Source organism: Cyclopterus lumpus, chromosome 17 (genome assembly GCF_009769545.1).
Source record: "Cyclopterus lumpus isolate fCycLum1 chromosome 17, fCycLum1.pri, whole genome shotgun sequence".
Taxonomy (NCBI): domain Eukaryota; kingdom Metazoa; phylum Chordata; class Actinopteri; order Perciformes; family Cyclopteridae; genus Cyclopterus; species Cyclopterus lumpus.
The window spans coordinates 4,521,779-4,538,394 of record NC_046982.1 but is presented as its reverse complement, the minus strand read 5'-3'; the positions used below and the strand labels follow the sequence as shown (position 1 = coordinate 4,538,394).

Genomic DNA, 16,616 nt, shown 5'->3' with positions numbered 1-16,616 from the left:
TCTTTTTTAAGATGATGCTATAAGTAAGTAGTGTTATTTTCTAACCTCATTGATTGTTAGCTGTCTGTCAGTTAACTTGACAGACAGCTCTTTGGTTTGTGCAGACAGACAGCATATGAACTGCATCAAGCTCTTGACCTCTCTTGAACTCTGCACTTGACAAGTGCCATTTCTTGTGAACTAGAAATGTCAGAGTACAAAGTGTTTGACAAAAAACATATCACACTCTGCATTTCCAGAGCTTTTGGTAACATCACATGGCCTACCTCAGCTTCCGCAGTATCAGAAGGTTACACGATAACAATGAAAGTATAAGTTATACGCAACAGTTAACGAACCCTCCTTCCCCCCTGTCCTGCCCAGTGGTCGGTGTATATCCGGGCCGCAGTGCGTAAGGAGAAGGGCCTTCCCATCCTGGTGGAGTTGCTGAGGATAGACAACGACCGAGTGGTTTGTGCCGTGGCCACCGCGCTGAGAAACATGGCTCTGGACATCAGGAACAAGGAGCTCATTGGTAAGGTGTTCATTCACAGACCTCACACAAAGGTGACACACTAAGTCAGGACAAAAAGTGACACGTGAACTCGGATCCCAATAATGGGTTAATGCATAAATCTCAAAGCAACTGTGTTCCAGAGTTTGACTTTAATTGGAGATAATGGCACTGAAAACAAGTGCAGCTATCTTGACCCACTGGCAGAATGCCTCAATTGTTTGAATAATGTATGCGATACTTGTTTAAGTAGACAGGTTAAGCAGCCATTTTAATTTACATTAAAAAAAGACATATGTGTCTTTATAGTATCCGTCTGTATTTGTGCAAATATAAAGAAGACCTTCCGTTAAGCGGGGGTTGCTCTGACTGATCGCTCAATGCCTGATTTCCCTTTGGAGATCAAGTGATGTCTGTAATAAACTCTGCTTTTCTGCTGGTCCCCATAGCAACAACCACATGCCTCCCCCGTCTTGCTCTGTCTGACGCTTGAGGCACTGAGCTAAGCTGTCTGTGTATGCTGTCTAATGCAGCCAGTTGTGTGTGTGTGTGAGTGTGTGAGTGTGTGTGTGTGTGTGTGTGTGGTGCATGTAGGTTGTCATGTCAATCGTCTGTCCTGCTGCCACGGGGCACGCATGTGTATTCTGAAAGGACATATACTGCCCCGCAGAAGAAATTGTGTGAGAGAGACAACATATGGTGTAGTGGCATCCTCAGAGCTTTCGGCAGTAGATATCAATACTGTTTCCGCCATGAGCCAACTGTTGTTTTATTGATGCAATGTTACAAACATGATTGAACACATCTCTTTCAATAATGTTAATATTGCAAATACTGCAAGCGTATGGTTAAATTAAGCACTTTACATGGTTCAATCATGTGTGATAACTTACTGTAATAAGCCAGTTTATACGTGTGACACATTTATTATTTTGTGAGTTTTTAATTTTTTTTATAATAACAACAACTCGTGTGCAGCGCTGGGAGGGGGGGCAATGACACGGCTATCGTCAGCTTATTTTCCATAACCAGTGTAGCATTACAGTCAAAGCCCCAGCCTGTGGACTTGAAAATAAGCAATCCACACATTCAATTCAATTCAATTCAGTTAATTTTGTATAGCCCAAAATCACAAATTATAAATTATCCTCAGAGGGCTTTAGAATCTGTACACATACGGCATCCCTGTCCCAGGACCTCACATCGGATCAGGAAAAACTCCCAAAAATAACCTTTCACAGGGGAAAAAAGGGAAGAAACCTTCAGGAGAGCAACAGAGGAGGATCCCTCTCCCCGGATGGACGGAAGCAATAGATGTCATGTGTACAGATGAACAGCAGGGCCATGGCAGGGGGCAGGGCCACGGAGGCAAGAGGCAAGAGGCCGGCCCACCAGGCAGGAGGCATCGCAAAAGAGGCCGGACCAATGAGGCCAGGCCTTTGAGGCAGGAGGCACAGAGAAGGAGACAGTGCCATTGGGAAGGAGGCCGGGTCCAGGCCAGGGGCTGGATGCAGGGAGCGGGGGCAAGGGGTCAGGACCCCGGACCAGCTTCAGACACAGCCAGGTCCAATGGACCCTATGAGGCGAGAAGGCACAAAGACTCCGGGGAAGAAGTAGAGTTAGTAATGTGTTAGTAAGAGATGTAAGGCTAATCAAGGCTTTGTAGGTGAGGAGAATAATTTTAAATGTGATTCTTGATTTTACAGGGAGCCAGTGCAGAGCAGCTAATACAGGAGTAATGTGATCTCTTTTCTTAGTTTTTGTGAGTACACGAGCTGCAGCATTCTGGATCAACTGGAGGGACTTAAGAGACTTATTAGAGCAGCCTGATAATAAGGAGTTGCAGTAATCTAGTCTAGAAGACTAGGTCTTTTTGAGACAAGATGTGCCTGATTTTTTAAATATTACGTAGATGAAAAAATGCAGTCCTTGAGATATGATTCACGTGAGAGTTAAAGGACAAGTCCTGACCAAAGATAATGTAGAGGTTCTTCACAGTGGTGTTGGATGCCAGGGCAATGCCATCTACAGAAACCACATCACTAGATAATTGATCTCTGAGGTGTTCAGGGCCAGTAAAATAACTTGTTTTGTCTGAGATTGATCTGATAAATAGGATTTAAACCAACTTAGTGAGGTACCTGAAATGCCAATCGACTGATCCAGTCTCTGTATTAGGATGTCATGGAGAGAGGAGAGAGGAAGGGAAGGTTAGAGATCGGTCTGTAGCCAACACCTCTGGATCAAGAGTGGTCTTCTTCAGGAGAGGTTTAATTACAGCTATTTGAAGGAATGTGGTAGTTGGCCTGTTAGCAAAGACACATTAACAATATCCAACAGAAAGGTGCCAATTAAAGGCAAAACGTCTTCAAGCAGCCTCATTGGGATGGGGTCCAAGAGACAGGTAGCCATCCATTACATCCACTTGTGTGTCAGTTTGAATGTGCTTTCCTACGCTGTGTGTGGATGAAGCATTAGGTTGTTCAAATATACTCATTGAGGGGATTTCTAGTGAGCTGGCTTGCTTGCTAATTCCACCACGCTTCATGCTCCAGTAAAAGAGCATAAAAAGTCAAACCTGAACTGAGCCTGGTCTACGTTACTTTATCATGTTGCCAGACTTTACTGTTTTTAAATTACCGTTCATGATAGCCGTTACCCTTTAATTTGCTAATGCTTATTAAGCACTAGCATGCTGACTAATGTTATGATAATAGCTGGCCAAGAGTTGTAAAGTACTGTAAAGGGTCTGTTATAGTGACAAAAACAGTATAAACTCTTATGAACATTTGTGAGTTTAAATGCAATGCTGGGATATTTGTTTAAATGTGTTTAAATGCAATGCTGAGATATTTGTATGCTAGCATTAGCACTAACTATGTATATGCTAGCATACGGTTACGCATCAGTGTGTGCGTTCATAAACTTCACGTACACTTCAGGGTCCTGGTTGGGTCATCCTATGCTAAAAATTATTACAACATTCCCAGGGTTATCGAAAAGATAACGGCAACAGACATAAATAGATGCTGAAGTTACATGAAAGCATAATAATAACAACACTTATTTGCAATGTGTACCTTGGTTTGAAGACAATACATAATGATATACACAATCTATACTTAAGTTAATACACACATTGCACTGTTGCTGTTGCGTTGATTGTTGTTTGTCATGTCTAATGTTGCACCTTCCGCCAAAAGAAATGTCCTCGTTTGTGTAAACATTCCTGGCAATAAACGGATTCTGATTCTGATTCTGATCTTAAAATAGAACACATCAATAACATCAATCTAGAATCTGGAGTATATATATATATATATATATATATATATATATATATATATATATATATATATATATGTATATATATGTATATATGTATATATATGTATATATATATACATATATATGTATATGTATATATATGTATATATATATATATATGTATATATATATATATATATGTGTATATATGTATATATATGTATATATATATATGTATATATATATATATATATATATATATGTATATATATATATATATATATATATATATATATATATATATATATATATATGTATATATATATATATATGTATGCTTCATGCACCAGCAGTAAAAGCCATGTTTGGATGTGAACAGTCAGTCGGCCATGAGGCACCTCCACCACCATCACCCCCAGGGTGTTGATCCAATCGGAATGAGGGGCAGAGTGCAGGATGGACAAGATTGCCTGACAGCAGTACTGAGCTTCCATGGGAAATGTAGTCAGTTGGTGTTACATCACGTGGCCAAGTCTTTGGCATTGTCTGACGGCCACTCAGCCAGGCCCTATTTTCATGGGGTTCTCAGGGACGAAAAGAGAAAGAGCAGAGAGTCGACAAAGGGACTGTCAAAAAATTAAGGGAAGGGAGAGGGACAGGGAGAGATAATTCATTGGCATTACTATTACAGTAAATGTAGTTGCCATAAAACAATACACATGACCTTGATCCAAGTCAGCATTACAGAAGCTCAAATTGCCTTTTCTTCATTCCTATTTCCACCTTGTCTCCTCCTTTCCACCTCCAAACCCTTTCCACAACATGATTCCTCCTGCACCCCACCAACCCCTGTCACTCTTTTCCACCGCGCCCACAGGTAAATATGCAATGAGGGACCTGGTGCACCGTTTGCCCGGAGGCAGCAACAACAACAACACCAACGGTGGGGGCGGAGGAAGCACCAACAGCAGCACCCTAGTGGGGAAGACTATGTCGGACGACACCATCACGGCGATCTGCTGCGCACTGCACGAGGTCATCACCAAGAACATGGAGAACACCAAGGCCCTCAGGGACGCCGGTGGCATCGAGAAGCTCATCGGCATTGCCCGCAGCAAAGGGGACAAGTAAGCCGAGTGGGAAAATGATGTCAGGCGGAAGATAGAAGTTATAGTTTGATGGAAGCTGCAACGGCATTAGAAAATGTTTTACGCTGATATTAGATACAAAGGGAATCTGTTTTTCAACAGTCAATATAGCAAATGTGACTAAAGCCCACAATACCCATGGGAAGACGAGAACCACTAGGGCATCTGTCTGTACACATATTTATGCTAATCTGGCAGCTTGAGAAAGAGATATTTAGGCGTGAAGCTAAGGAGGTTGAAAGTAGGGAAATTAAGAAAAAGCTTGGAACATGATTGTGGTGGGGATTGGAAGAGAGGGATCATGCAGCACAGAGACAACGGTGAAGCAGGAGGGTGGAGGTATTTTCTGCCGACAGTTTTGACTGATGACTCACAGCCTCAAAACTTGCCATGAGTCAACAGTCCAAAAAGTCAGCCAGAAAGGTCCAAAATAAAAGTTTGGCAGAGTCTGTTTACCCGCAGTATATTTTTGTCATTTTACTTTTATTTGACTGTTTGACAGAAGAGACAGGAAGAAGGAAACATGGGGTGGCAGCAAGAGAGGGGAAATGCCACAATCAAAGGCTCTGTGTGCTGCCAATGCCTGAATTGTATTGAAACTGTATTGTCCCTTATCTATATACATGTCTCGATGTTGGAAATATCTTCTCTATCCAATATCTATCTTAACTTTAAAGACTGATTATGTTTGCCCAGAAGAATCAGTGCCATGGAACCTACATAATGCCAGAAATGAAGATACTAAACTCTCACCTCTAGGTATTTTTAAGTGAGGACATGCTGTATCTACCATCAAAAGGTGTTCTTTCAGCTTTCCTGTCCATATTAACCAATTATTTAACATTAAACAAAACAACAACAAAAATATTTACAAATAATGTTATTTTGATTATTTAAGGGCTGTAATGTGTAGGGATTAAATGTTTCTCTGTTTTTCTAGATGTAATTTAAAGGTAGCGTAACACAATTGCATTAAATCCACTGGAGTGAAAAGCTACTGATATCTACTTAGCTAGTTAGCTTTAGCAGCAGTTTAGCTATGGTGTTTTCTCCATCATGGTTGGATTCAGCTACTGCTTCATTCATTTATGGTAAATAATTACCTTATGAACCAGTACACTTTTAATTTATAGACAGCTACAACGGCTATCAATAAGTAGAATTAGTTTTAGCTTTAGCTCAGGCTATTCCTAGCCATCTCAATGCTAGCTTTCACTCAACATAGACCAGCTCTCGCTGTCTCGTTGTTTAAACTTTTCAACATTTCTTTCACAGAAATTCAAAATTTCTATGGCAAACTGTTAATATATATGTCAAAAGAGTCCTTCAGGTCTCAACAGAATTTTGACCCAATATGTCTTTAGCATTTGTAGGGCAGTTACATTTGGTTCTTAGTTTTATCCAATTAATTTCAGTTATTACTCAAATAATATCTCATTAGAGTCGCTTTTGGAGTATTGAAGGTCTAAATCCAAAGATAAGCATGTAATTTCTTATTTTGCTTATTCTTTTAATATATTCTTGTTCTTCAAAGAATGTTTTAAAGATCCCTGCTTTGCATCACTGCAAGTGCATGATACGCAATCTCAGAATCCCCAACAATAAAAAATGTTCCATAATGACTCACAGAAATAAAGTTTAATTTGCTTAGCGTTGATAAGGCCACATGAGCCAATTAAACTTACAGCCATTATTCAGCTGAGTCAAACCCAGAGGACCCAGAATGAAATATTGGCCAATCAATCAATCATTACTCAATTTGGCCTCAGTACAATTGGAGTGCCATATCTGAGGAGATAAAAAGAGGCATTTTCATTTTGCATCTATGGTTGTCCCTCTTCTTTGGAGACAGCAGTGAGACGGTGCTTTACTGGTGTAGTGTCTCGCCTTAATGTCTGTCTCCTCATTCTTCTGCATTGTGATGTCTTCATAGCTCCCATGAGCACAAAGCAGGACAGTCAAGCTTTATACTTGTTTTGTCTTTTTTTCCCTCTCTGCTGAATTCCCAGACATAGTCCCAAAGTCGTGAAAGCAGCATCTCAAGTCCTGAACAGCATGTGGCAATACAGAGACCTCCGCAGCCTCTACAAAAAGGTAAAGTCTGAATGCGCTCCAGACCGTTTGCATGGCGTGCAGGTGCATTATTTCTTACATCGTCTCATCTCTCCTTTCCTCTGGTCCTTCTCTTGTCTTCTCCAGGACGGCTACTCCCAATACCATTTCGTCGGCTCCTCCTCCACGATAGAGAGGGACAGACAGCGCCCTTATTCTTCCTCTCGCACTCCGTCCATCTCTCCCGTACGGACCTCACCCAACAATCGATCAGGTGAGTCCACACACCCAACTGTCCTATCTTCAATTCAATTTCAATTCAGTTTATTTTGTATAGCCCAATATCACAATTTACAAATTTGCCTCAGAGGGCTTTACAATCTGTACACATACGACATCCCTGTCCCAGGACCTCACATCGGATCAGGAAAAACTCCCCAAAAATAACCTTTGACAGGGAAAAAAGGGAAGAAACCTTCAGGAGAGCAACAGAGGAGGATCCCTCTCCCCGGATGGACAGAAGCAATAGATGTCATGTGTACAGAATGAACAGCATTTACAAAGTTACATAAACACATTACATGAATATGACAATGTATGAATGGAACTCCAATCCATGAAACAGAAGGAGGTAGAGAGGAGGGGGGCGGGGCATCAGCAGGGCCAACGCGGGAGGCCGGTTCACCAGGCATCAGACACCTCCAGGTCCAATGGACCCTATGAGACGTGAAGTCACAACGACTCCGGGGAGGAAGCAGAGTTAATAAGGTGCAATGGAGAGATGTAAATTCATCCATAAGGAGAGAGAGAAGATGAGATAGGTGCTCAGTGTATCCTAAAACATCCCCCAGCAGCCTATAAGCCTATAGCAGCATATCAAGGGGCTTGAAGCAGGGCAAACCTGATTCAGCCCTAACTATAAGCAAACAGGAAAGTCTTAACATTACATTACATGTCATTTAGCTGACGCTTTTATCCAAAGCGACTTACAATAAGTGCATTAAACCATGAGTCCAAACTCAGAACAACAAGAATCAAGCAAGTACAATTTCTTCAATAACGTTAAACTACGGAACACTATCTGTAAGTGCCATTAAAGTGCTACTAAAGTGCTAAACAACAAAGTGCTATCGGTAAGGGACATTTAAGTGCTACTACGGCTCTACCCTCCCTATTCAAGGTATACCCGTGCAGTCAAAACCAAATAAAACAGCTCGAACTAGTAGCTGTGTTAACCTTCACACTGAGACGGCCACCGGCAAATTACTGTGCTGTCAAGTAAAGTCCTTGCAGGGTCCCTCCCTTGCAGTAGTACCAAATTAGGGTTTCACTATTATTGGACTCATGACAACATCCTGTGAAAAAAACTGTGATCAGTGTTTTTCCCATGACACGGGTGCCACTTGTGTAAATATTGCTTGTGATGTCACTCAGGACATTTCAGGGCTGTTACGGAAAGAGCTACAAGCAGACCGTTGTTACGTTCTCTCAAAGGCTGCCATTAGATTGGATTCTCATTTTGGTGAAGTTGTATCCCGAAATCCTCCAAAAAACGACTGTCGTAAGTGCGTGGGAAGCTAAATACATAGATATAAATGAATTGCATTGTTTGTTATTAAGATAATAAATCAAACACATGCAACTTGGTAAATCTTCAAAATTACCATAATCTACAAGTCAAGTGTAAATCTTTTTAATGCAGCATCGCCAGTGATTATATTTTTAGTATATAATGTATATAGTATAAAAACATAAAACTGAATTGAATAGATTGGTCCCAGTGTCACAGATACTCATTCCTGCTCTTTCAGTCAGTATCAGCTCGATATCTGATCCCTAATAACAATAGAGGAAGTTATATGTTGTGTCAATATAGAGGATATAGTCAGTTCTGCACTCAATATTTTACCAGACAAGTTGCTCTGTTTCCATCATATCTCATGATACTTTTAATTTAGTTTCTCAGTTCAATGTCGTGCAAGCAAACGGTCCATCAAGTCATTTTGTGATTTCCTTCTGTGGCAATCCTTCACACACTAAAGAAATATTTGGATAACTGGCTGTGGAGAGGTGCCGATATCACGATAGACCTGTGATATTATTATCACTCATATTATTATTATTATTATTACTCATACTGATGAGCGTATGGGTCAATGCTAAAAGTGTGAAACAGAAGCGAGACAAAGCCACAGATGCAGCCACACAAAGAGGCTGGCAGGCCAGCAGCCTCCATGTGAAGGGCCGTTGATGATTTGAATATGAGAGGAAACGCTACTGAACCATATGGCACTAAATCAATAGCCAGTTTTCCTCCAACACGCCTAACCAGATCTAACTCATTATCAATATTACAATTAAAATACCTTTTGGGTGAGTAATGCCAAGACAGAGATTAAAGGGCCAGTGGGAGTTTGAGATGGTGGCCTGCAGCCAGACAGAAAGAGGAAAGAGGAAATCAGATGCGGGGGCGATGACTCAATATATACATCTTTGAAATCACACCCTGGTCAAAAAGCCAGATTTGTGAAGAATACCCACAAGCAGCACCCGTTTCCGACTCATTTCAGGGTGACAGTGAGAGTGCTGTGTCTCTGTTGAGGTCAAATACAAAACCTGTAATCCTTAGAAATGTGCACATCCATCTGACCTTTCTGAATGAAGGGACTCTCCGTGTGATGTGAGCGGCTGTCCCTCCTGTTGTAGTCTCCACCCCTCCGATTCCTAAGGAGTATTGATGATGTGTTTCTGATGGAGTGAAGGTCTAAGACGTCCTCCGTTTGTTTGTGTGCAGCGAGCGCCCCTGCTTCCCCCAGGGAGATGGTGGCGCTGAAGGAGAGGAAGGCAGACTACGAGTCGACTGGCAATGCCAGTTACCATGGCAACAAGGGCGAACACATATCCCGGAAAGACGCCATGATGGGTAGGAGTTCCACACTGCACGTCTGACACATTCTCCCATAAAGCTAATGTGTTTTCCAGCTCGGTGTGTAGCTTTGGAATACGTATCAACCACATGTTGATATAGGTCTTACAGTTTTAAAGGAACAGTTCAACATTTTGGAGAAGGCGTCTTTTTGTTTACATGTAGAGTGTTGGATGAGAACATCAGAGGCATTCTCATTCAGTATCGGTACAACAATATGAAGCTGGTGCTAGGAGATAGTTAGCTTAGCTTAGCATATAGACTAGAAACAGGGGGAAAGTACCAGCGCCTCTAAAATTCACCAATTTACTCTGCATATCTGGTTGGTTTATTTAATACAAGGAGAAATCAAAGTGTTAAAATGACAAATTGTGTTTTTAGGGGATATTTTGTGTTGAACTATCACTTGTCCAGGCACAGCATTTCTGCTAGTCAATGGCGGTTCTAAGGGGCAATTAGGCATAAATTAATTAATTTCTCCACAGCCATTCATTAACCTTTCATAAGAAAACAAAAATAGATAACTATATGTATTCATGTATATGTACAGTATATTGGTATTTTTTAGGGGGTGGATTTCATTTTATTGTGGACACAGGCGAGACTTACTATTCGCCCGTTTCCCGTCTTTGTGCTAAGCTAAGCTAATTACCATCCCACAGTGGCGTCATAATCAGCGTACAGACATGAGACAGGTATCAATCTTCTCCTCTCATTGTCAGCAAGGCAGCATGTTTCCCAAATTGTCAATCTATTCTATTCAAGATAAGTTTTGTGGGAACATACATGAACCTACATCAAGTACTGTGAACAGTCTGCTATAAGGTTTCATTATTTCATTTCTGCAGACATTTTTGCACTCCGACAGCAGGGACACACTGAGCTCCAAGCTTTCCTTAATCATCCTCGCTCACCGTCATTTTGATTCCTTTTGCATCACGTCCAGCTGATAACGCTGACAGCCGACCCACCATCCTCTGCCTTCAGTCAAACCTGAATAAATGGTTTCAGAGCCGGCGTTCAGCTCATGTCCTCATCCTCTCTGTCTCTGCAGGTCAAATCTCCAGTGGGTCTTCCACGCTGCACAGAGGAGCATACGTGTCGCCCACTGATGACCTGAAGTACAACCAGGTACGACGAGTCACTTCTCAGTGTTTACAAAGTGGGACCTGTGTTGTAGCCTTTTTAAATGTGATCACAAAGCGCTGCTGGTGCACATATCTCAAAGTATTCACTGCTACTGCTAGCTGTCATTTAAATAAGCTTCAAATGCCTCTACGTGGGAGAAGGAACTGCTGTATAGAATCCCCATATTAAGTTACAGAAGGAGAGAAAATATTGCAGCAAAACTACTCCTCTTTTTATATGGGAATTTACACCAAAGTGGATACAACTATTAGAACGGTTCATTCATTATAGGAATACAGGAATTAATTGCTGCCACGGTGTTAGCATTCAAATCTTCAATGTTGCCAGTAAAAGCCTTTCAGATTACCCAGAGATGATGGTTGTTTCTCTAAATATATGACAATGTACAAGAATCAAATTCACTTTGTGTGTAGACACTAGTTTGCTAGCTAGCTAAAAACGCTTTTTAACAAACAAAATCATTACTGCTAATTGACCTTTGCTGCAGGTGGGAGACGGATGGCTTTTGATGAAGAATGTATCATTATTTCACCTACATATTCAAGTTACCAACATGTGCCGAGTTTGTTTTCATCATTCCATGGCGCTAATAAATAGTACTTGTTAGATCCTTTATTGACAGATACATAGTGAAGAAAGTTCCCCACAAATCCCCTGAGCCTAAGCTGACCTGTTGAAACCGTAGCTGTTTGGTATTCCATCCCAGAAGTCTGAGAAAACCAGAAAATATTCATATCTGATGAACTTTATTTGACAAAGTTTCATATGAAACATGCATTTACATACATTGCAGGCGTCAAAAATAATACTTTTTCTTGCACTAGAGTGCTTCTATGCTCTTAAACCATGCTGCCTGTTAAGGGTCTTGGACACACACACGTGATTTCTAACTAAACTTGTTGCGTCGACTTTGGTTGGTTTTTGGTCTCTTTCTCTGAGTGTGCCGATTGTAGTGTGTCTTATGTACTGCAAGTAGATGTGCTATGCCCAGTGAGAAAAGAGCTAACGTGCTTTTGATTAGCCTTGAAAGCTAACGGTCACGTATGAAGGAAATATAGCGCTTGGGTCAAGTTTCGAGACTCAAATGTAGCATACCAGTTACGTTCAGTTAAGGAAGGTCCAAAGGGCTGAGTTTTGGGCCTGTGCTGAACTGTAGTCTGGGTTAGCATTTGAACTGCGGTCTCTAGTCACTGGAATGTCATGAGTCATGCTAGCTAGCATGCGAGCTGGCGAATGTGCTTTTCGATATAAAAAAAGATCTGGCCATTTTGATATTTTGGAGTGCATTGTCTCTAAATGTTTAAATCTTCTGAAAGCTTGGTCAGTTTAGAATACTTTTGCAAGACTCAAAGACAATACAATTGTGTATGGTTATAAAACAGTACATATCATTTGTACTATATGCTTAACAACAAGACAGGCTAGCTATCCAGCCATGTCACTGTCCCCAAATTAGAATTGCATTTTTTGTGAAATGTCATTAGCCATGTAAGTTAAGTAGCCAAGGTAAATAAGTAATCGTTGTCTTTTGGTTTCACACAGGACATGAACAGCCTTCTCCTGGGTGAAAGTCTGCGTTCATTTGACATCTCAAGCAGACTTTTTTGATCTTTATACTGCATCAGTTGCTCTGATGCAAATGAGTTTACATTGAATGTAGGGCTACAACCTCTTACTGGATTAGTAAGAGGAATCGATCGTTTAGGTCTTAATCCACTACCATTTATTTCATCGAGCAGTGCTTTTTTTAATGCTGTTTTCATGCTGAATAATTCATTTCCAAGCTTATCTCTGGTAAACGCAAGATTAAGAGTGGTGCTTTGTGTGAGTATTCATTAAATCAACGAAGCAATTACTGCAAGAGTGTTAGTCCTTCGGTCAAGCCCCGGCTAAATGCCTGTTGTGGCTCATACAGATGATTAAGTGTACCCTTAGTGCGTCGGTATCGGATACCGGGGCCCACTGACCAGGCGTTGGTATTTAACAAGTTGGGTTTGCATCTTGCCGTCATAATCGTACGTCTCTCTCAATCTTTGCTTTTCTTTTCACAGATTTCATCTCAAGGCCTGCCTTCAGAGCCCTACCCTCCTTTCCAAAACCCTCCCCCGCCTGAAAGCGTCAACTACGAGGACCAGGCCTTCTACGAGAACCAGGTTCACGCGGGAGGGCGCCCCCCACAGGGTGACCTCAACATGCACCTTCAGGGCCTCAAGTCCACCGGCAACTATGTAGACTTCTACTCCGCCTCGCGGCCCTACAGTGAGCTCAACTACGAGACCAGCCACTATCCAGCCTCACCAGACTCCTGGGTCTAAGGGAGCCAAGGGTGGAGGATCAGCAGCACAAGGAGAGGATGGATGGTGAAGTGGGTAGTTTAAGAAGAGGTGTAGAGAAGATGAGAGGACAGGTCCCCCATCCTACTCTGTAGTTCCTGAGTAGCATCATAGATAGCAGGACGATGGTGGGGAAGGATGGAGAGCAGGAGAAAATATAAGATATTAAAACTCCTCTCAGACATCTGAGGGAGGAGGGAGAGGGGACAAAGGAGGAACAGAAGCGAACGGAGGAGTGGCCATGCATGTGCATGCACACCACCACCAAAACTGACGGACACGTTTTCTCTCTGTGTTTAGTTTGTGATCAACTGCGAGAAAGTTCAGCAGAACAGAAAGACCTCCTGCGCCCGAAGGCCTCCGGATACAGAACGTAAGAGGGACAGACACAACGAAAAAGAACGTGGAGGGGAACGATGGAAGTGTGTATGGAGGTGAAGAAGGACAATGAAAAGAGAACAATTAATCGCTGGACTCAAAGAGTGGAAAAGCTTTTTTGGGGGTTTGCGAAATGGAACGTGTAAGAGCACCCGGGAGAAAACCTGTAAATATGTGGTATAGCAACATGGCTTTTAGTAATGTGAAGCACAAGAAGCAGAGCTGTAGGACATGTAGGACGTCTGTCACACAAACCTTTGTTTCTCTCTGTGGCTCCAGTGTGATGTATCCTCCTCTGGGCGAAGAGCGCCTCTGGACTGGTTATTTGTAACCGTTTATTTTCTTTTTCTTTTGTTGTGTTTCTACTTTTTTTATTCTTGATTCTGGTTGTATAGTATTTGATGTACACTACATTTACCGAGATGCATTGTGTACTGTACATTGCACTACTTTCTGTGTCATGTCAGGCCTCTTTTGCCATTGGTTCAACCTCACGTCCTCACTAACTATCCCCCACCGTAAACACACACACACACACGATTCCTGCACTTTTTCAGAACTCATGTTAAAAGGTCCAGATTGATGTCGAAGCGTTGCTTTTGTTGAAATATCGGATATGAATTGGGTATTTGAAGCATCATCTCTGGTAGGTCACGGTGCTCCTTTAACTGCCCTACAGAATGGCCGTCTCAAACCATTTTTTTTCCGTGACAAAACTCATCTTTTTTATGCTAGTTTCAGTTTTTTTGGCGGTCCACATTAACACCACGAATCCTGCTTTTTTGTTCCCATAAGCTCCTCCTTTGAGGGAACAGTGCTTATTGTGTATATAACCGTGCCAAACAAGGGTTCCTTCCCCTCAGCTGAAGAAGGTGGGTGGGGTGGGTTGGGGGTATTAGGGGCGTGTTAAAGGGTCCAAGTTCAGCTGAAGCTCTCAGATCAACATCCTTGCAGTTCTAGCGATGCCAGTTTGTAAATGCTTTGGTTTTTCTAAACTGTGTTTTACTGGGATGAAACTTGTTTTAACTGCACTGGGACTGGGGAGAGAACGTAAAAAAGAAAACCAACAACAAAAAAAGACAAAAGAAAATCACGAAAGGACTGTGAATGGGCGGAGCAATGCTTCCTCCAAAGTTGTACAAAATTAGTTGATTTCTGTGTTGTAAAATAATCAGTGTTTGAAGTACAAAAAACAAAAGAAAATCTTTTCTGAGCGATGGGTGGCAATTCTAACTTCATGGTAGACAAAACTGTTAATAGAGTACGGATATATATTATATAAATATAAATATATACTTTTTATGTGCAGATGTGGATGTCACTTATAGCAGCAACATTATGGGAAAAAAAAGACTTGTAAAAAAACAAACCAAAAAAAACCAGCTACATGTAGGAGTTTTGTTCACATTTCATTTTCTGGTCAACACACTAAATTGTCGACTTTGTGTAGTAATGTTGTTGCTATGTGGAGTAGAGTAGACCAGGGCCCAGGGATCCACGTTGTCACTAAGGCAGTCCAAAAAAAAAATTAATTTAAAAAAAGGTGCTACGTCCACGAGAAGTATTTCCAACATGTCTGTATTTTTAACCGTGCACAAAAACGTTGGTTCTCCTTCGTATATCGATAACAAACGATTGATCATCGGCCACGTGACGGAGAACAACCACGAGTTAGATTCTTGAATTTCATGGATTCTTGCATGGAAAAAAAAACAACATTTCTGATTAATTGGTCTCATTATGCTACATAGCAGAACAATTGCACCCATGAATGCATGAGTATTTGTTGTCAGTAAATCTGAAACTAAATGGGGATTAATTCTTTTTTGTTAACATTTTCTATGTGAGGAAGGCTACATTGTAATACAGACCCTGGTTCTCCCCTGCGCACTGCTGTCTAGAAGTCCTAGAGGTCATCTTCTGACTTGGAAAAATAACACAACTGTCCCCACAAAAACACTGGATGAAGAACAGACTTGCCGTATTTTGTTAGCGAGCATCTGGAAACTGACTTATGTACGTCCCTGTGATCCTTAGGCGGTGAAACCTGACTGCGAGATATGACGTCGGTAACCTTTTTGTTGCTAGACCAAACGTGTTTTGAAAAGAGAATTGTGAAACTTTCTATTGCCTCAAACTGATTGCAACTGCTCCAAAAAAATATAAACGGACCATCGAAGAAATCTCGGTTGAGTCGTTTGTTTCTGTTGCCAGAAAAAGTGTCTTTGTGGTGTTTTCCCGTGTGCAAACGGGACCTTCAGAAAATAGAAGTGGAAAGTTTGGTGTATGTAAATGTTCCTGAAGTGGAGATTTTCTGGCTCATTTTGATAAAACCATGAATACACATTTCTCAGTCTAGATTGTTTTGGTGCGAGTTGCCTATTTTATATATGCGTAGAGATGTCTGCCATCTCTCCAATATAATGGGACTTTATTGCACGATACATTTGTAAAAACTCAAAGGCATGTCTCTTTCCAAAAGTAATCCACAGACGTTGTCTGGAGTAATCTCTGAATACATTCAAAACAATCGAAATTGGTAAAAATCCCGACAGGTAGAGTTTGGAATTGAACTGTCTATTAAATGTGTGTATTGTAACATTACATATGGTTAAAGAAAGAAAGAAATGTTATTACTCACGTTAAGACAATACTAGAAAATAGACAAAGTAGTCAAATACACAAATAAAGTTGTATTTGGGATATTTTCTTTCCACTAGTCTGAAAGAAGACATGTTGTGGAAGCAAAATAGCCCCAAAATCTCTAAATTTGACCAGTGCACAAAGTGGTGCAAAAAGAAGCCGGGAATTTGAATGAAACTAAATTTAAACTGAAGAACAACGGACAGTTTCCAGCCGCCTTCAGAGAA

At 41.3% G+C, this 16,616-nt stretch overlaps 1 protein-coding gene across 6 annotated transcripts in view; it reads left to right on the top strand.

Moving 5' to 3' along the window:
* Nucleotides 1-15,929, top strand: part of ctnnd2b (catenin (cadherin-associated protein), delta 2b) — a 155,296-nt gene extending 139,367 nt beyond the window's left edge. For 2 of the 6 annotated variants that reach the window (XM_034555360.1, XM_034555358.1), the window contains 7 exons: nt 364-514; nt 4,638-4,887; nt 6,909-7,002; nt 7,108-7,234; nt 9,755-9,883; nt 10,941-11,017; nt 13,087-15,929. In XM_034555360.1, coding sequence (XP_034411251.1) covers nt 364-514; nt 4,638-4,887; nt 6,909-7,002; nt 7,108-7,234; nt 9,755-9,883; nt 10,941-11,017; nt 13,087-13,350 — 1,092 coding nt within the window. In that variant the 3' untranslated portion in view covers nt 13,351-15,929. The remainder of the gene's footprint in view (nt 1-363; nt 515-4,637; nt 4,888-6,908; nt 7,003-7,107; nt 7,235-9,754; nt 9,884-10,940; nt 11,018-13,086) is intronic. The other 4 variants (XM_034555361.1, XM_034555359.1, XM_034555363.1 and 1 more) reach the window with 3 other exon arrangements.
* Nucleotides 15,930-16,616: the final 687 nt, after the last annotated feature.